This window comes from Tigriopus californicus, chromosome 2 (genome assembly GCF_007210705.1).
Source record: "Tigriopus californicus strain San Diego chromosome 2, Tcal_SD_v2.1, whole genome shotgun sequence".
Taxonomy (NCBI): Eukaryota; Metazoa; Arthropoda; class Copepoda; order Harpacticoida; family Harpacticidae; genus Tigriopus; species Tigriopus californicus.
Window position 1 is genome coordinate 9,313,232 of NC_081441.1, and position 20,679 is coordinate 9,333,910.

At 40.2% G+C, this 20,679-nt stretch overlaps 3 protein-coding genes across 4 annotated transcripts in view; 2 read left to right on the forward strand and 1 right to left on the reverse strand.

The window, feature by feature from the left end:
* LOC131877236 (galactose mutarotase-like) overlaps positions 1-2,051 on the reverse strand; it is a 2,454-nt gene extending 403 nt beyond the window's left edge. Inside the window, exons 1-4 of the mRNA XM_059222851.1 lie at positions 1,840-2,051; positions 822-1,158; positions 633-755; positions 234-551 (exon numbers count right to left, since the gene is read on the reverse strand). Coding sequence (XP_059078834.1) covers positions 234-551; positions 633-755; positions 822-1,158; positions 1,840-1,926 — 865 coding nt within the window. The 5' untranslated portion in view covers positions 1,927-2,051. The remainder of the gene's footprint in view (positions 1-233; positions 552-632; positions 756-821; positions 1,159-1,839) is intronic.
* LOC131877237 (uncharacterized) lies at positions 1,911-11,057 on the forward strand. 2 transcript variants are annotated; one of them, XM_059222853.1, is made up of 5 exons: positions 1,911-2,246; positions 2,324-2,565; positions 2,663-2,814; positions 10,220-10,550; positions 10,884-11,057. In XM_059222853.1, exons 2-5 carry the CDS (start codon positions 2,461-2,463, stop codon positions 11,052-11,054), a joined length of 759 nt encoding a protein of 252 aa, XP_059078836.1. In that variant the 5' UTR covers positions 1,911-2,246; positions 2,324-2,460; the 3' UTR covers positions 11,055-11,057. The 2 variants fall into 2 exon arrangements, with proteins under 2 accessions (XP_059078836.1, XP_059078835.1); XM_059222852.1 differs by lacking the exon at positions 1,911-2,246 and having other exon boundaries at positions 2,259-2,565.
* Positions 11,058-13,018: 1,961 nt separating this feature from the next.
* Positions 13,019-20,568, forward strand: LOC131877234 (coagulation factor X-like). The gene is made up of 5 exons (XM_059222848.1): positions 13,019-14,007; positions 15,189-16,350; positions 16,587-16,766; positions 18,928-19,074; positions 19,884-20,568. Exons 2-5 carry the CDS (start codon positions 15,334-15,336, stop codon positions 20,430-20,432), a joined length of 1,893 nt encoding a protein of 630 aa, XP_059078831.1. The 5' UTR covers positions 13,019-14,007; positions 15,189-15,333; the 3' UTR covers positions 20,433-20,568.
* The last annotated feature ends 111 nt before the right edge of the window (positions 20,569-20,679 follow it).

Consider the following 20,679-nt stretch of genomic DNA (forward strand, 5'->3'; position numbering starts at 1 on the left):
CCTCTCTTTCAAATTCATAGTACATTACAGAAAATTGTGTCAGGTAAGTAATGTAAACCTTATCTCCCAAGCTCATGTCTTTCTTTATTTAGGCTATTCGACACTTGAGATTCCTTTTGTTTTTAAATTTTAAAAAAGGGAAACATTGATGTCAACAACAAATCTAGAAAGTTCCTAATACAAATTTCGTAAGCGAAATTGTATCTTTGACTAACTTAAGTATCTAAATTTACCTGTGTAGAATTGAATGCCAGGTTGATTGGACCAAACTTCCAAGGCTCGGCCAGTAAGAGGATGCTCCATCCGTCCACAAAATTTGATATCTTCTTCCTTGATATCCGTATAATCCTTCAAGCAAAGGTTGTGATCGTAACCGCCGGTTTTTTCAATCAAAGGACCGAGAACCTGTTTTTGTCTCAAATCAAAGTCAGTTCCATCCACGGGTTTGATCTCGCCGGTGGGAATCAACTTGTCAGACACTGGAGTCATGTGATCCGCATTAAATCTGACCTCGTGGGAGGACAAAGATTCGGATCCAGAGGCATGGCCACCTGTTTTTCAGGAAGATAATGTGACTTCAGTACTTGACAGAAACAAAACTATGCTACATCAAAAACAAATTCAAACCTCACCGAGGTTATAGTAAGTGTGGCTGGCCAAGTTCACAGGAGTGGATTGATCTCCCAGAGCCAAATATCGAATTTGCAATTCGTTTGAACTCGTCAACGTATAGGTTACATTAATCATCAAATTTCCTAGAAATAGCCAAGGAACAATGAAATTACTTTGTACATGAACTAAGATATCAAAGTTCCGCCAACCTGGATACTGATTTTCTCCATCCGGGCTCAAATAAGAAAAAGTCACCGAGTTCTCCGTATTGGGGTTGATTTCCCCATTCCAAACCACTTTATCTAGGCCTTTCAGGCCCCCATGAAGTGCGTTAGGCCCGTTATTTTTGTCCAATTGATAGCTTTGACCGTTCAACGTAAATCTGGCATCAGCAATCCGATTTGCAACTCGACCAACAATGCAACCAAAATATGGGTTCTTGCCCAAGTAGCCTTGGATGTCATCAAATCCAAGTACGATGTCTTCCAATTGACCTTTTCTATCAGGAACGAACAGGGATTGGACAGCGGCTCCATAGGATATCAGCTAGAATTATGCAAAATATGACCATAAGGAGACCATTTCATAGGTTTTACTGATGCTCCATTTAGATGCTACGGGATGCATTCAAATGACATGACATTTTTTGTATGATCTTAGTATGATGGGTTAATGAGTACATGAAATTATTGCTTGTGCTCAAGATGCATACCAGATAAGCTTGGTAGGTGTTAGGAGATTACTTGGATCAAAGGCGGGCATATCCAACTTGTAAGACTTACGCGTTAAACAATAAATGTAAGCTAGTTTGTAGCTCATGACTAGAGAGCGGAGCAATGTTTTGTTCTGACAAAACAATAAAAGGGCTGAGAAAAGGAGAAGGGGGCAATCACCTTTTATTTTTAGATTCCGTTTTCTCGCAAATTCTACTTTACAATGTTTTAGGTCAGCCATTTGGGCAATTTAATGGTAAAGGTATCCATTCTCAAGATTGTGCGAGCTTAGAGGAAATATAACTTTTATGATTGAACTTTTGTATTCAGAAAACCAACATGAAAGGAGTTCAAGAGTGAGAATCAGGCAACTGTGGATTTAGTAGCAATTCTCGCGAAAAACTAAATGAAATGCCATGACAAAATTCATCATTGAACGCCCAAATCAGACAGGAAATACCTCAGAAACAAATGAAGGTCCAGCGCCCACCTTTGGACATGAGTTTGAACCTACCGTGATTTTGATTGTTCCGTTATCCAACGTGAATTTCGTGACCGATTTCCCCTCAGCAGTGCCAAAATATCCTGTTTGAACCACCATTTTGCTATGCAGATATATGTCTCGATCCCAGATTCAGTCCTTGCTCAGTCTTGTGAGGGTTAAATCTGACTGGAACAGGTTTATTCTGACTGAAAAGAAGAAGTTCAGTGACAACTACCCAATGAACTCGACAACCGTACTTTAGTCGGTGATTGAAATGGCAAAGACGGTCTCGTTAAAATTGTTGGTGTATGAGAAAACATATTTCAATTTTTTTCAATCGCTTCTGAGAATCCATCATACATTTTTGCACTTGTATGAACATCACGTTACATAATGTGTGGGCGACATATTGACCTGGCAACGTCATTCCGCATGACGTGAGTCAAAATCTTCGTTTGAAATGCATTTCTCATGTCAAGATTGTTTTTTGAGCCAGAAATCATTCACGTTTTAGCTACGCAACTTAGACACGGAAAATGACGGAACCTACGCAAGACTTTCCTGGGATTGCAACATTCCGTGCAAGAAATGGTTAAAGCACCTTACTGACTAGTGGTTTGCAATCAGTTCCGATAAGGAAGTTCTGGAGCTATGGCAGAGGGTCGAAAGTCGTTCAAATTGGCCACATTTAACGTACATAGTTTCACTGACGCCAATGGAAAACCTACCTTTGACAAGATCCTTCAATTTGTGGAGGTGAGTGTGATTTATGGCATAATCATTGGAGATGAGCCCACTTTTGATATTGAAACAAAATCATTCCATTAATTATCATGATGATGTTCTTTCTCAGGATCATGGTGTGGATATAATTTGTCTCCAAGAAGCGGGCAAAGTGCAAACGGAGCGACTCATGGACAATTTGAAACATTTCTCCGCTAATGGACTCGTGGCCTCCAAGAGATGTTCAATCGTCAGCAAATACAAATTAGAAGCTGTACCGAGGTAGGAACCGATCTTACATATCAAAATCGAATCACAAACTTAGGAAGTTTTTTATTACATAAAATCGAGCCAATTCGATTTTGAACAACTTCGGCTCAAAAGATCAATTGCACGGAATTCCATTATGAAAAGTACGATTGGCATTTCTTATTTGAATGATCAACAATAGAGATCTGGAGAGAGAGAAACAACAGAGAGGCTTTTTAATCTCCACTCTGATAAATTTGCGGCGACACTATTGAATGATCAACCTTGAGCAAATTGAGCCGTTTTTGATGTCGTTTTGTAAAAAAATACTGCCAACTTATATGCCACTCAATTGGTGATACAAATACTCATTTTCATGTTAAGGACTTTAGCTTATGTGCTTGGTGAGCAATGAAATGTGCTAACTCAATGCTGCTGAGGGTTATTTTTAACAAGCAAAAATTGCTCTTTGAGTGTTCTGGTTATTATTTGTATACATTTAGTATGATGCAGACAATGTTTGCTGACGCACACAAAATGTATTCACTGACTCCTGAAGCTTTCAACTGACCTTTAGGAGTGTCCGAGACACCATTGCTTTGTAGGAACAATATGTACAAATTAGTCAATAAGGTATGGGCGCTTGTGGCATTAGCCACTTTTTATTGAATTATCTGATTGTCTGTTTGAACTGATTGAATGCTGCTTTGATTGACATGTTCAGCCTTAATTGTGCAGGTCTTTGACGAAAGTAAAAGCTAACACATTTTTTGTTATCATTTTAAAACCGATCACTATTTAGAAGGCGTGTGTGTTTGTTTGCCAAAGAAATCCTTTTCCCACTCTACTTGCAGCCTGTATTGCTAGCATTTTTACGTTAACATAATGAGGAAAAGCGCTCTAGCCAACCAATCGATACTTATCTCCCTAGATCTCTAATCGGATCGGAACCACAAAGTCGGCGAACGTAATTTCTTTGCCCTTGTCCAATCATCATTATCCTACTCGTCATCTTCAAGAGATATGCATTGGCAAGGATTCAATGTGCAATCTAGAGCACAATGAAATGATAATTGAGCTAAGTTCCCTAAGCTTGGTTCATCATCTCAACTCACGATGAGCGAATTTAGGACGTTGTCGACAAGATTGTAAAATAATTAGATATCTGCATTATAGGATTTCGAGTTTGGTGGAAAACAGAGCTGAAGTAGTACTTTAGAACATGAATACACATGTTTACTACTTTTTATGTCACATGCTAAAATAATTTTGAAACTAATTCTTGGTGTGGGAAAGAGATATGATAATCTGATCAACGTCTCAAGAGCCGGTTTCAAAGAAGTTACCTTTCTGTTTGGCGAGTTTACGTAGATAACAAATAATTTAAGAGGTAAGTTACGTGTCTCTAGAATGTAATAAAAGCTATGAATTCTTTATCCTATACAATACATTTTTCTGAATAACAATACTGTACGTCTTCAAAAGCATTCATGAGCTTTGTCCCAACCCAGCATTCAGGGTCAAGTCTAGTGATCGTAGAGGCTTAATGTGCATTTTGAGAGAACCCTCCTCCCTCTAATACTCGTAGGAAATAGGTAGGCCTTGTTGATCCGGTCGCATCTTTCAAGTCAGACTTGGAAAAAAATTTAAATAACATTCCAGATCAACCCTACATTCAAGGACTAGCTCGGTCTGCCAACTCAAATACGTTGGTAGACCAAAAATCATTCAAAGATTAAAAGGTAATAAATTGACGAATTATAACCTTTCATTGTAATAGTACTGGGGATTGCGTTCCCTGTAGTGGTTAAAAAAGCCCGTGAAAAATCAAAGCACAAGAAAGAAGATACCTTCAATACATGACTGAGCTTCAAGAGTTAACGTTGTTAGTTTTCATTATGATAATTTTATTTTGAATTGAATGTCCAAATGGAAAAAACAAATTATTTAAAATTCAGATGCTCCTAGGTGAATTTGTCTAATAAAGACATGTTGGTTATCAATAGGGCCGGCCAAAATTTGCATATAAAAATGGTCTTTATTGACAGCAAATTTTTGTAAAAAATCACCGGAAATTGCACAGAAACTTGCAAATATACTTGTCAAAACATTGGCACCGACTAGTAAATGCTATTTTTGCCTTCCAAATCAAGCAAAAGTCGATGAAAAAGGAAAATTCTGCCATAATAACTCTCAGCACCCTAATTTGAACCTACTATAACTGAGGAGAAGAGGCTAGTGAATCCTGGTTTGATCTCGGGCTGCCCAATTTCAAGCTATTCACAATATTTAAATTAGAACATGAGTTGTTGCTTTTACAGCTTGAATGGGCAAACCCGTGGTCATTCCTGAGGGTCAGGTAATAAGTAATGTTGGGTGTGACAACAAATTGGGAATATCCCTCAATTGGGATACACATCAGTAGATGGCAGGCCAAGTGAGAGAGTTGCCATCTGACTTTTTAACAAACAAACCTGGAGAGAAGATTCTTGGATTGTTTCCGCTGCCTCTCAGACCAATCAGCTAGACCAGCATCTTTTACGTATACCTTTAATACTGCATGATAAAAAAACACTTGAGTTCTGCAACAACACAATGATAATGTCACAATGAAACTATTACACAACAATTTTGTTAGTAAGATCTAGTTTCATTTCATGTTATGACAACAGGCCAATTCTTTTCAAATTAACCATCCATTTACTGATACCCCACGGAAACATGTTAGGATGTGTCTAACTTTTAAAAAAGAAGTACACATGTTGCACAAACAAAGTGCATCCCAACCTTTGTTAAAGTGTATCTCGTAAAACTGCCAAGATAAAAGAGATAGCTATCCAAAATGGATGGCTGGATGGAATAGATGTGCAAGCAGTTGTTGATATATCTATAATCTATTTTGTACTTTCATGTCAAACAAATGTCTAAAAAATATGCGGAAAACTTGAAATCTCACAAATCTTTCCCCTGAACTGACGCAAATCTATTTTCTTAAAGTCTAAACTGCAGAAATATTAATATCTTTGTGCTGAAATGGCTGATATTGCCTAATAAATTGCAGAAAGATGTCAAATATTGCTGATAAAATTGGAAAAATTCCAGATGCAACAAATTTGCAGAAAATTGTGAGACATGCAAGTTTCTTTTGCACAATTTTCAGGCAACAAGTTTTGGCCGGCCCTAGTCATCAAACATAAATCAACATGATTCTTCTAAAGAGTCCTACTAAATTGGTTTTCTTAGATATAATTTCGTACTTTCACTCAAGAATAAAACGTTACTTTAATGGGTGAGACCCAAAAATGGAGTGATCAATTGCCAAAGAGTAGTTGAAAGTTGTAGAAGCCGCCACAATGTGCAACCAATCATAACAGGACCGAAATAATTACCTCCCCACAAGGGGCTACAACCCACTTTCTTCTCATTGGATTAGTTATCTTTCACCTTTTCAAGGTGTTTCAGCGCACTTTTCGAGGACAAATCATGCTGTAGATCATCAATAGTACAACAATCACATCCAACGAAAGTACCTCTCAAATGTGGTTTTGTACGAAGTACTGTACTAAAAAAATCAGCCAAACACGCCAGATTGTTGTTAGAGTCTGTTTGATTCAGAAGATTTAAGGACAAAACTATGGTATTGTACTTTCAGAGTAAGATTGATTCTAGATCATTGCATTCTCAGCCTTAGTCTACACTCTACGCAGATGGGTTCACAGAAGACACGTGTTTTTGACGCTATCTATCGTGCGAATTGAAGGGTGGATGTGTGGTAAGAATCATCATCAGATAACTCGGATTTGAGCCTGAGAACAAACAAATTTTGTGGTCTTTGCTAATTCACTAATTGAAAGGCATCCTGCGTAATCGTGAAACAAGAATCCCACTCTCACGAAGTTTGCCATGAAAAGGTACAATACTCTTGTCCGTCAACTTCAATTTTTGGGCACCAGGGTCGTTAGAGGTTTTTCCGTTCGAAACCTCACAGCCTCACAAAGTGCAGATGAAAACCAAATCATCAACAGGATTAGCTGGCTTGCCGCTCGTTTAATGTCAGCAATCTTTTTACTCAGCGGGCAATTTCAAGCCGATTAATTCATGTCTGAACCTTTTAAAAGGAAAATTGAAAGAAGGCAGACAGATGGGCTCAAACTTGTTTGGTGGGGCGCTTTTAATGAATAAGCGATAATTTGATAGCTACAAAAGAGTGTTAAGTACAATATGATCTACAAGGAGGCCACGAAATCATTGTTTAAAGAAATTGGAAGAAATCTTCTACTTTTCGACTAGTGATGTATTTATACTTGCAATCACATTTCAAAGTAACTATCATTACTAGATTTTAGGTGAATTACAATTTATTGATATTTCACTCACTGCAAATGTTAAAGAAATATATAAATGTGGGTGCTATACCACATCCTCCTAAATTAGCCCGATCACAGATAGGTCAAAGATAATAAATCATTTACAAAATGGCTTGGCATAAAAACAAGCCCCGTAATTGAATTGCTTTTGAAATGCTACCTACTGGTTCCCGGGAATTCCAGCGAACCGACTGCACAATGTTTATCCCTACTAACAAGCTTCAATGAATGTATAAAGTGTACAACGAGCACAAATATTGACATAGTGATACAGCAAAATATGATTGTGGTTCTTAAATGGAAGCTTTAGAATAAACAGTAGCTCTGATTTTGCAATCAGTAGTACTCATCATCCGTTACAACTAAGCTGAGCGGAAAATCAATTGTCGAAATAGGTGATTTCCTTCGGTTGATTCGACAATCTCACTAGCAATCACAATCTTTTTTTTTATCCTATCCCATTCTAAAAACCTACTCAAGCTGTACGCCACTAATGTCATTTCTTTCTATAAGTTATATCATCCTACATATTTGAAAATTCAAGATGCTGCAAAAGGGTGTAAAATGACTCTTTAATGCACTTAGTAAAAGGAATGCCTGTCTGAAAATAGCGGTTACCCATAAGATCAGGTCTCGTGTGTTTGAAAAACTGATCAACAGACTCCGACAAAAAGCGTTGTTCGGAAGTCCAGAAGAAATTCAAGAGGGATGCATTAACCGGTTTTCTTCCCAATGCTCATGGTCTTTGAAAAATTATTAAGCACCAAATATCTTTAAAAGCAATATTAGCGTTAGGAGTGGTATTGAAATCTACAAGAGACCCGAAAATCATCAATCGGTGGACAACATCACATCACTAATTAATTGATCAGTGAACTCAGTCAAGGATTCCATATCCTTTAAATGATAAGTAGTAAGAAACATTACAAAGAGCAGGCATGATTTACAGTCAAGGTTTGACTTACATGATTCCAACTTGAGCAAGAGACCTTAGTCAAACATGTAACTAGTAGATTAGTTATTCGGGAGCTCGTTTGTTTCGTCGTTTTGTCCCTATCATGATGTTTACTTTGCCCGCCAGGGAAACCTCAACCTTGACTTGGCATTGATTGCAAGCAATAAACGATGACATACGACATAATGCCTGTAACAAGAAATGTAGATTCTATAATTTGTCGCAGATGACGTTCGCAAGTAGATGTACTGTACAATAATTATCTGAAATAATCGACTTGGACTGTCTTTTGAAATTAAAAACAGTCCCACGTTTATCGCTCATCTTGAAGACAGACATTGTTCGATAGTTCAGCTTCTCATAGGTATTTTCTTATCATCGAGTTTTAGGCAAAGTGATATCAAACGTAAAGCATCGTCGCTCCAAAATGGTTTTAACCTTGATGGGTATTTCTAGTTGTCCGGTCACTGAGCCACCTAAGCTCTTTCGCAAGTTCTTTCACACGTTGGCATGCACAATGCCGTGGTTAATGCACAAATGGTTGACTCAGTGTCCAAGACCAACAATAGAATGAGAGCCAACGGGCACCAACCAAAACTTGACATACATTTTTCCGTTGACAGAATATACATACATCTATGTAACTGCATTGTGCACCACGTTATGCAGTCAAAATGTCACTTGAAAGTAAAGGATGCGTTGTCACAATGGATAATAGATTTGTAGTTTCTAGAGGGCGGATTTAAAAGTTGTTCACATAATTTGATGCTTTAATGGAAAATAAATGCTGATTTGTCCCTGTTTTCTCAATTTTGACCTGGAATAACACTATTTTATTTGTTTGAGGGAATTTGATTGAGTCTATTCCTTCCAAAATTGGCAAATTAAATCAATTAAAACTGAAAGGAAGATAATTCAATATTCTGTAAATGTTATCAATTCTGAAATCTTAAAAAAGGGTTCCCACGCCATTCATTTGGATAGTGTCTTCAAGAGAACATTTTTCGAGTTGACAATTTTAGACATTGGATCGGAAAGGGAGACGTGGAAAGGCGATGAATTAACAAATAGGTGCAATATCTCCATAATATCAATCATTGAATGTTATATTTAAAAAAAATGAGTTTTCCCAGGAACTAAAAGAAAAGAACTAAAAGTTAAATAGGTTGGAACTATTAAAGATTTTGTTCGCAATCTTTCTATAGTTTTTAACTCTCATGGGAAAAGGAAATCATGGTATATTCAAACTTGGAAAACCAACAATTCAATATTTTGGCAAACAGCAACAAAACTACTTCATATAATTCTAATTCCATAAGTTTTGCAACCATAACTATCAGAGGTTAATTGTTGCATCCGAAAATTTTATTTTGAGCGCATGAAAATGGCATTTTATGAATGAAAACATCACTTTCAAATCCGCCCTCTACTACTTACCATCGATAGATCTTGTTCGTGTTCGTGGGTTACACTGAAAAGCTTTGGATAGGAGGGAACAAGTATACTTAATTTGCATAAAATTACCAGTCGGCAAAAATATAGACCAATAATAATCTTTAGATTTGGTCCATCACTAGTTCTCTCGAATCAGGTCCTGTTCATATTGATAACCTTGTGGTTGAGGCTAACCACTTTTCAATATTCTGACTTCTGACAATTTAAACAAGAAATGTCGTAGGCGTAGCCATTCGTTCGTGCAAAATATTTGAATGAGAGATCCCAAGCCTCAGTCATCATAGCTAAGATGGAATACGTGTGCTGACTTGATGTCTCATGGCCATCTTTTCATAATCATGAAAATGGCAAGCCGTGATTAGGAAACGAGTAGACAAGAGGGCTACATATTGCCTTTTGACAACTTACCATTGTGGCATGTTCATGCCACACCAATATTTCACTAGATTCTTGCACAATCACGCCCAAGGTTCTTATCAATCAGAATGCAGCTCTGAGAGGCCCTCCAGCACGATTCATTTCCCTCGATTACAATGAACGATTTCTTGCTACAAGCAAATTTTCTCGTCTGATTCGAATGCACAACCAGCTTTACGGCTTTCGTCTGACTTTTGTGACCCTTTTGAAACCAATGACCTATTTTTCTCGTGCTTTCATTCAGGAAATATCTCGGTTCAAGATCCTCAACCCGCTCTGTAACCGCTCGAGTTCTTTTGGAAGGTAATCTGAGCTTCATCTTGACTTGTGTTCATTTGAACCACATCAGTGAGGGCACCAGATTGTCGGAGCTCAATGAGATTACTACCAATCTCCATGATCTATACTCCCAATCCATGACTGTGATTGCGGGAGACTTCAACGCATTGACCTTAGAAGATTACTCCTCGGACGAGCTCAATCATATCACCCAAGTTAGGGCCAACAATCGATGGGAGAGACCAAAGAGGGCTTTAACTGATCGTATGAAGCAACTTGGTTTCACAGACACAAAGGTAATTTTTCAGTGGGGTTTGAACCAATGTAATGCACGGTCTGGAAAAACTTTAATACTATTTCTCATACAATTTCAAGAGGTCCAGAACAAGTAATTGGGAAAACAAGATTGAATTTGTTTGGATATATAGATTTTGGATGATGATAGAAGTCTAGTACAATTTGACCAGGATATATAATTGAATGCTGTTCTTCCCAAAAATGATCGTGAAACCCTGGCAAGAAATGTCTTTGCCTCATTTGGACAGAGCCCTCTTGAAATGTTTCTCTTGTGTAATTGCAACGTGACATATGTGGAAATGTTCATTTTTGCTAGTCATTCTTTATTGCAGACCAAGGTTACTGAATTTTCGGGTATCCTGTCCACGTGCCGATTCAAAACTCGAGTGGACTACATCTATCTTAACAAGAAATTTGACGACTTCTTCCGAATTCACAACTTCACTCAACGTGATGTCCAAGCCTCGGATCATAATATTGTGATCTCGGAAGTGACGTACTAATAGCGTCCTTGATCTTCTAGCTTTAAAAGCTGAAAGGGTTTTTAAGTGATGTCACAAAAGAGAGATACAAAATCTACCATTGTGGTCGTACATGAGCACCTGGGCGAAATTTTGATTCATCTTCATTTGGCACGGATCTCTAAAGACAAAAAACACTGGATGGACAGAAATGACGAATGGCCTTGGATGGGACAGACATTTTTTTTTGTTAATCGGCCAAGTTGTCGGATGTCACTCACTCATTTGTTGTTTTTGATTGTTTACCGTTGGCTGTCAGACCGTTTGGGGGGACTATCAATTTTCTCCTGACCTTGAAACCACCGGATTGTTTGGGGTAATCATGACCTTGCTTAGGCTCATTATGTGGGCTCGGCACCACAATAACGTGATATTTGAAGCACCTTGTGTTGATGATGAGTGTTTGAAAAAAAAATGAAAATCACCAATCACCGTTATCTATAAATAATGCAATTCAAGATTCTCCTCTAACTCTGAACCGATTGGAAAAGGTAACTTGGAATGAAATCAAAACAAACTCCCCTCTAAAATTGAACAGTGTTCAAAAAACTGTTCTGGGTCAAATAATTCTCTTTGAACTTGACAAAAGTGTGTCTTGCGTGTGTCAAACCATCGGTGTATATGTCATTGAGTAACGGCGTTTTGGTCCATTGCAGGGACGGTCTACATTAGTTCGGGTGGTTGCGAAACACAGGCCTAATTAAATTTGACCGTAAAACTTGGCCGGAGTGTCAATCACTTCAGTCATGTATTGTAGTGCCAAATCTAAAACAACTTCTTGAATTCGGCCAGATGCATTTTTCTCATTGATCTAACAACACTTGGGTTAAGGTGGGCCATCAGTATTTAGTTTTTTTTCCGCAAATATTACGGCGTATGCCGTTGGCTATTCTTGGTAATTGGACCACGGTGCACTTGTTATCGTAAGTCATATGGTTTGGGAACAGTTATTCAGACGTCTACACGAATGATGCCAAATGAATAAAGTCATGGTCATGGTCTCCTTAACACCATCGTCAACATCTGATTTCTAATGTTTTCCGACTTCAAGGATGCCTTTTTACAACCAGAGACACGTTGCGTGTGGAATGTCATCTGGTTAACGACGGTAACAATATTCAGAAACACTCCCAATCTCCTGTGCTCTTTTTCAAGGGTGCTCAGCACCATCAAACGGCGACACTCCTCCGATAATTTGAATATCCAGTCCTTGAAGTTGGTTACAACCATTCAAGAGCTAGCGATTGTTCTCCGGGGGATTTTCTTGGGGCTCTCAAACAACCTCTCTTGCATGAGCGCTCTCAAAGCATTCCTCTGTAAGGTTGGATGTCGGCTCTGGTGTACCTAACTAATTCATAAATGATTGGAGTCGTGATTGGACATTCCCTGCCCGAATTCCCGTTACATGTCCAAATGAAATGGTCCATATCTGGCCGATGAAGAGTTTACATTCATACCGCCTATTGAGAGAAAACAATCCAATAAATGAGGCCTCAAGGAGGAGTAGGTACACGTAGGTGGTTCATTAAGAATTGGCCAGCTCAGAGGTAGGGAAGAGTCTTACGCTCGTGAATGGATTTGGAGGTGCAGGTTTCGCTCCTGCATGATTCTGGCATCAGCCAAGTGTAACCCCTCGTTGGCAGTAGTGTCTGACGGCGGCCATCAGCCATGCCATCCCTGATTCATACGCATGGCAGCGTAACTCTGGCGTTTTCCAGGACAATTCCTGCAGTCGGTCGCCAGTCTCCATCAAGTGTAGAGCTCTTTGTCGGTGTACTGGCCCCTTGCACTGTTTCACTCTCACTTTGAAACGATCTGAAAACTAGCGGCATCGAGTTCTAGATTTGCTTGGTACTCTGAGGTACGGTTGCGAGCAAGGGAAAACGCGATCCGAGCAAGAGCTAATGTGCTAACTGGATGGAAACTACTTCTGCTCATGAGTAGAAATCTATACAAGGGAAGTTATCAGTGCTGCCGTGTTGAAGATTTTCACTCCGTTTATTCAAACTATTCCGTGGTGTGACCCATAGTGAACTCTTCTTTCATTCCGACCTGATAATTGATGGCTGGTCAGCTCAGAAGTTCAAGGTGACTCCTTGTGGAGGCAAGCTTCACTTTCCAAAATTGGAGAGGATAATACCTGACCCTTGATGCTGACTCGATTTGATGATGAGATCCTACTCTGGCCAGGGTTGCTAGGTGTCATCCGAGAAGAAAAACCAGTCACACTAGAGAGCCCGATGACCTTGCTTTGGAAGACTGACTGACTGACATCTCTCATACCTTGGTTACTGCACCGAATACACTCCGCCCTGGCTGAATCCTTGTGCGACGCCTACGCTCTGGAGGATGTCCTGATGCATGAAGATTTTTTATTGTATTCTCTGGAGCACATTTCGCAATTTTCCATAGCGTCTACGCAACTTCGGCCAACTTCCCGAGGATCTTACGAACAAGTGAAGAAGCGTGGATTTTTCGCCGAAAATCACGATTCAGTGCAGAAATTTCCCTGTAATCGCGTATTGTCGTCGGATCAACTGGCACCAATTTTCTCCAAAAGGTTCTTCCTGGTTGATGTTTGAAGCTTATACTTCCTTGTCATAATTATTGACAAATACTTCACAAACCAAACCAAGCCATCATTATCCGGACGTGTTATTTTTACTCCTCATGACGATTGTGTGGTCGTGAACACCTGATCTGAAGAGTGTCACTCCAGTGAAGTGAACCGTTTGAGAGATACATGTACATGGAGACAGAATTGGTATCAACGATTCATTCTTAGTTTTCTCGAAAAGTGCTTGAGTTTCCACTCGCTGAGCTGAGATAGATCATTGAGCCTTTTCCGCAATCAACACTTTCACAAACAGTTGTGAAGATGGCCAACGCCAATCCCAAAAATCTTGGACACACTCGAGAACTACTCCAGTCCTAGGTACGTGGAACTTTCCTTAACAGTCCTCGTTGCTAAAGCATTGTGAGGCACTATCGCTAACGTAATCATGACTTGAAGAGATCTTCAGGATAAATCATCCAGTCATTCTTGGCCAAATCCGATCTCAAAACCCCTACCTGACATAGCCTCATTGACTAGTGCTTGGCTTGAAACTAACGTTCCTTGGAGACTAATTCAGCTATAGTGTGAGAGAAGTAGCTCGGACTGAACATGTCTGGCCAGGAAACGCCATCCATGATCTTGGAACCAATCAGACCATGGCGAATTGCTCTTGACGAGATGCTCATGTGACCAAAAGTTTCTCGTGGCCTAAATAGCGGCGTCAATGGTTGGTGAAACCCCCGGAGAGGACTGAGATTAAACAATGGGACAATTCTGGCTATTAACCCATTTTACACAATAAATTCGTTTCGACACAATTACAGTCGCCTCCGGGGGAAAATGTCAAGGTTTTCTCTAGCACCGAAGATCCGTAAAGCTAACGTGATCGAGCCTCTAAGCAATCTCAAAGCCCTGTCGAGCGCGTAAAACTAACCGACAAGCGGCTTTTGATCCTTGGACTGAAGGTCAAGCCTACATCTATAGTGACTCTTGAACGTCCTTTTCTTGATCACCGCTCTGTGGCAAAGTTCGTTTTTATTTAACCAATGATGGCGGTGCCACCGTTGGTTACCACTAACGATTTCACATGAATATGAACAACACACACGAGTACGTCGAAGCAAACATATTTGATAGTCAGATCGTTTAAGGTCAAGGATTGCGTACAAAAAATGCATACGAAAGAACATCATGTTGTAGGAGTACAAATGGAAAGAAATTTGTATTTCGTGCAGAAGGCTACTTTTCTTGGCATAGCCAACTGAAGATCGTTTTCGTATTTGTTGGGAGAAATTGGCGGGGGTATCCAAAATGTTCTCACTGAAACAAATACGATTCTGGATTGCCTGCAGGTAATGCTGGGCAAAGTTGTTTGTCTTAGGAAGTGTTTTAGAGTGTAAAATTTCACATAAATGGAAAAGGAAAATCCTTATCATTATCGATCGTTATGGTCGCGGTGAAAGTTCCCAATCTTGTCACTTTTAGATGCTTTATCAATGTCGGGATCTGGACGCAAATTAAATGGACATCACCTAGAAGTAACTTCTCCCTTTTTTCAGGTCACGTCGGGGAAAGTAAGCAATCATGGAGTAGAATTTCCTGCCACACTCCCTGTATTGTATTCTAGTCAACCCATTCGTGCTTCACCCCCAATTTTCCCAATCCTGCACCGTCATTCCAGTGAAACAACCACAAAACCGAACTATGTCCACACTCCAAACTTTCCTTTCTTCAGCACTTCTCCATTGTGTTTGGGGAAGTTCTAATTGGGCGCCCGTATACGACGCCGTGCCTCGGACTTTAAACTCTCGCGAAGCGAACTACGTGCCAGCCTATTCGGAAAACGATGGGTATTTCCTCGCTGCCTCGCCCAAAGTCCAGCCGACCAATGCCAATGATCACAACAGTGTCGTTATTGCGCCTAGTTATACTTCCAACAAAATCCGGGCTGAACCTCTGACGCAAGAGATCAATCTCGTGTCCAATGCCTCATTTGCCAATTTTCATTCAGACCCTGTCCATCAGGCTACAAATCATGCCCACAGTGCCCTTGCTCAATCCCCACCTCCTCCACGGCCTCCCCTCACGAGGCCCACGCCCAGACCTCAGTATCACAAACGACGGAAATGGCCGGTTCAAGCGGGGTCCGGAAAGGTCCGGACTTGGCAACAAAAGCTAGTGGATCCATATGGGGATCACCAATTCGCGCCCTCCTATGTGGAAGAGACTTACATCCTTCCCGAGCAAAGTAACGTGGTGCCTGACACAGGATATCGTTCCTCCGACGGTTCTTCCGATGTGTTGGTCTACGAAGATATCTATCCCAAACGTGTTCCTGATCACGTCCACAATGCTTGGTTGGAACAACAGAGAAATGAGCAAGAGCTTCAACATCTGCGTGAAGTTGAACATGGGCGGCGTTGGCGAAGATTTCGGGCTCAACAACGAGCACGTCGACGACAAGACCGAGGTCGTCATCGCCCTTTGAACCACCAATTGATCCGGGAACAACGCGCTCGCTCGCATTCCAGTGATCCCAATGATCCGAGTCTCTTCCGATCGCTCCTGGGGGTCACTCCCCATTGCTTGAGTGAGGATGTCCAATTCAGTTGCACTTTCACCCCTGGATGCTGGTTAGCTGGAGGTGTCCCCCATCCTGGTTGCAATTCGTTACTTTACTCCTGTTGTGTGGTCCCCAATATGGGCCGAAAGGCCAGTCAGGTAAGCATGGTTGACCTTTCAAGTTCTCGGATTCCGGATAATGATACCAAGTTACCGATTAACTTGTCCCCAAATTGCGACGATGATGAAAGTATCCTGATCCCGTCTATGTTACACATTGTTTTCCTTCATTTATATCATTGGCCTTGTACTGAAAGTTCACTCTGCACTTTCTCCATGGTTGAGCGCTTCACAACCAACCGTGGTCCATTGGTCATTTGTCTCCATTTTTTCAGGACATCACCATTATCAACAACAACGACATCTCAAACCAACCAATCGCCACTGGTCGCGTTCAAAAGCGTCGCAAGGAAATCCTCCGAAATGAGCCCGAATGCGGGATCTCCAAACAAAATGCATTCAGCAAGCGAATCATTGGCGGAGAGAGAGCTCAGTTTGCTGAGCTACCTTGGCAGGTGAGTGAGTAGGGTCTTAATTTAGCGGTCTCCATCAAACCTATTACTTCAAATAGATAACGCCATGTAATAACCACAGGGTTGTGAAACGGGCGAGATCGATTCATCCATCAACTCTTGATGGGAAAAGAAACGGGAATTCCTAGTTAAGGGGACTAATTTGCTTTCTCGTGGCTTGGAAATAGTGCACGAGTACATTTCCCCTCGCCCAATGGTCGTTTTCAGGGAAAAAATATTGTATCAAAGGCTGGAGTGGAACCCGTTTTGCCCATCCTCTGAAATCATTTTTCGTTTTGATACAAAAAGTATGAACAAGCCGCAAATTATGAACTGATAAGTATCTGATTACTAGACACGGATAAAAAAAAAACAATGTTAGCATGTTGAGCAGAATATCGAGAGGTTTGACTTAACCGGTTTTCTTATCAATGCCTAAGTTGAACTCTTTCGCACATCCAAACCGTCAAACTTCTGCAATTTCTGCTCGCCGTAGAAATAGTGAGTACTAATGAAAAACTTTTACGGCTCATTGCGATGCCCACCTTTGATCCTTGTCTTGGTAAGAAAGATAATTTCTTTGGAAGTAACCTCTGCTTCCTATGCAAAACTTCTATGCAAAATTCCATTCAAGCAGACATAGAAATATTCATGCTTCGTTCATCAATCATCAAGAATTCAAGTTACTTAAGAACGGCTAGCAAAAGCTTTCAGAGCTACGATCAGGTTCTTAATTGTGTTGATGCCTTGATATAACAGCTTCAAAAAGGGAGTCAGCGATTTTGTTTTTCTCTCAAGATTCGTCAAGGTCGCTTTCAATTTGTTAGTAGAAACTTGCTTGACTTTCATTCAAAGAAATTTTCCATTTAGAAATGACATTGACGTAATTCATCCTTTTACCTGTTTATTAGTGATTGTGATACTGACCTCCCGTGCATGAACATTCTGAATGAAAAGAAGCAGCAATTGAAATTCTTTTTAATTGCATGATTGACTATTTATTGGCACACTGGTTGAATCAACCTCACTCTGTTCTGAGCATGTCAGGGAAACCTCCCTTGATTGTTATTGCACTTTTTCCTCTTTCTTTTTCGTCATTTAAATGCCTTCCTACTTTCACCACCAACATCTTCGGATTTGAATTTCTAGATTTCAAAACTCGTGGATTGCCTGGCTTTGCCTCAGCAACTCGAGGCAATTCAGTTCATTAGGTGTTTCCCAAACTTCTCAAGAGGAATGGCCATTATCTATTTGTTTCGACAAACGTACACACAACGTGATTTCCAGCAATGAAAATGAAAATCCTTTGGAAACCGTGTGATCCTGTTTCAAGAGATGCCCTATCCAGCCTTGCTTTGACCATTTACTCATTCTTCTAGCTTTCCTCGCCTCGAGGGGTTCAATTGAAACATCTTTCTCCAATCGAACTTCATTATGCCTGAAATACCGTACGAGTAAGATTAGATTATCATCTTAGTTGACGATGTCACAAAAGCCAGGAAGTCGTGGTTGGTTGGTGGGTCGTGGGGTCTCATTCGATTTCCTTCTTCCTGAGGGAAAGTGACTGGTACACTGATAATTTTCCTCCCCTTCCCAAGCATAAGATTTGTGGATGAGAAATTTCAGGCTTCCTTCAAGACGGGGGTATACTTGAATGTAGTTTTCTCATCTTCCTGGAAGATAGAAATGGGTAGGCACCCCGAAATTTATCACTTCCACTAAGGGAGGAGGTACCCGACTCAAGCCAGGGTTGGTCGGACAAAATATGAGATTTTGGGCAACTGCTTAAAGAAGAATATCATGGTCTATGTATAAGGGGATTTTTTTGTATATTTATATTCCAATTCCAAAATTCGATGCAATAATGTCCCCAATGTACTCGAGTTCTCGCGAATTGATTTATTTGAAGGAATGTTTTTTTGGGTCATGTTTTGATTTCCTCCCTTGAATACTGCGCAATAAATTTGAAAACGATGTATGGGATCGGCGAAAAGTCACTTTTTCAGGGGTGCCATCCCTGTACGGATCAGATCAGAACTGGAGGCAAATTTTGGAGATAGTTTATGACCTCTTCTTAAACAGGCTCTATTTCGCAATGACCTCTATCTCCACTTGAACCGATTCCCCACCCAAATATTGACACAAAGCATTCGCTTTTTTACAGGTCCATATCAGGATTTCAAGCTATCAATGTGGCGGCGTTCTCCTCAATCACTGGTACGTGGCCACTGCTGCTCATTGCGTTCATCAGGCCAAACTAAGTCAGATCACGGTTCATCTGGGCGAGTACGATACCAAGGATACGGAAAATGTAAGATTGAGTAACGACAAATAATTAATTCTTGGATCCCGAAAAGGCGAAAGTGGCAGATCATCCTTAACTAAATAAAGGAATATTGCCTATGAGAATGAGCAAAAGTAGAGAGTGTAGATTATTATTTATTTTTAGACAGAAATCAATTCATTGGACAAAAAAAAGACGAATGAGACTGAAAATGACAAGAAATGAGGATTTTAAAAAGTGAACAAATGCAAAGAAGATATATTGGAGATTAACTACATGTTTTGAGTGTTAACTTTGTTTCCACTTCTACCTTGTTGGGCACAATGAGGTTGAAGGGTGTCATTGACTGATTTCAAATGGAGTGGCTTTTAAGACATTGGATGTAATGGACGCGTAATGGGAATAGATTAACAGCAAAATTCAAATGAAAATATGACACAAAATTGGCTATAAAGCTTGCAAAAAAAATTATCAAAAAAATACATGTTCCTTCATGGTCTTGCAACTTAAGCCTTTATTGTCCAATATACGCAAAATTTGTGATATCGTGGGCTGCGTTGGCCAAAATGCCTGAACACGTCTCAGTGTCAAAAAAAACAACACCAGTACCCAAAATGCGGGCGCCAAATTTAATTTCTCCTCGGTGTTACCTTCAAATCCCATGGCGAACTTCTCGTCATTTAGAGATTTCGCTATTGCTCAAAACCTGCAAAATGAGCGAATCTAGTCACGATGATATAGTTCAGCTCGTTGTCAGTATGACTACTTAGTCAGTAGATTGGAGACATTTATTCATCTAATTGCCAATTTTGACATTCATTTTCTTCTACTTCTAGATTGACGAACCCTTAGTCTCCGAGTCCTTTAAAGTAGAGAACATTGTTCTCCATCCCGAGTTCAGGTACATGCTAACTCAACCCGATCGATACGACATTGCCTTGCTTCGATTGGACCACCCTGTCTATTACCGGGACAACATCATTCCTATCTGCTTACCTACCATGGATTACCCTTTGGAAGGGAAAATTGGTGTGGTCGCCGGATGGGGCAAGACCGACAACTCCTTTGGCAAAACGGGCACAAACCTGTTGAACAAAGTCCTGGTTCCAATTATAGGGAATCAGCAATGCCGCCAATGGCACAAAGACAAGGCCATAGCTGTTCAATTGAAGGAAGAGATGTTCTGTGCTGGACACAAAGAAGGCAAGCGAGACGCTTGTTTGGGTGATAGCGGAGGCCCTCTAGTGATTAATTTTGATGGACAGTGGACCTTGATCGGGATTACCTCTGCCGGATTTGGGTGTGCAGTTGAGAAACAACCCGGTATCTACCATAAAGTGAGCAAGACAGCACGATGGATTGCCAAACAGATTCAGAAATCGTGATCATTTTTGGATGGAAGTACTTCTTTGCTGAACAATGTCATTAGTGTCCTAATGTGACAGTGAAGGACTCATTTAGTGCTTTCAGGGTAAAGAAGGTTTCTTTGTGTTGAAAATAAATTCTTGCAGAAAAAAAACAGAGCCAGCTGTCGTGGGACTATCCAAAACTGTCGCGCCACTATAATTCGATGATTTATGAATTTTCCAATCATGTGAGAAATTTCAGAATCATCTGAGAGAAATTGAATTG

What these genes read in the sequence shown, in the direction of transcription:
- LOC131877237 (XM_059222853.1), top strand. Translation starts at nt 2,461, where the DNA reads ATGGCAGAGGGTCGAAAGTCGTTCAAATTGGCCACATTTAACGTACAT. An exon ending in AGATCCTTCAATTTGTGGAG is followed by an intron (nt 2,566 to 2,662) that starts GTGAGTGTGATT and finishes GTTCTTTCTCAG; the next exon opens with GATCATGGTGTGGATATAAT. An exon ending in TTGGTTTCACAGACACAAAG is followed by an intron (nt 10,551 to 10,883) that starts GTAATTTTTCAG and finishes TCTTTATTGCAG; the next exon opens with ACCAAGGTTACTGAATTTTC.
- LOC131877234 (XM_059222848.1), top strand. Translation starts at nt 15,334, where the DNA reads ATGTCCACACTCCAAACTTTCCTTTCTTCAGCACTTCTCCATTGTGTT. An exon ending in TTGCTGAGCTACCTTGGCAG is followed by an intron (nt 16,767 to 18,927) that starts GTGAGTGAGTAG and finishes GCTTTTTTACAG; the next exon opens with GTCCATATCAGGATTTCAAG. An exon ending in ATACCAAGGATACGGAAAAT is followed by an intron (nt 19,075 to 19,883) that starts GTAAGATTGAGT and finishes TTCTACTTCTAG; the next exon opens with ATTGACGAACCCTTAGTCTC.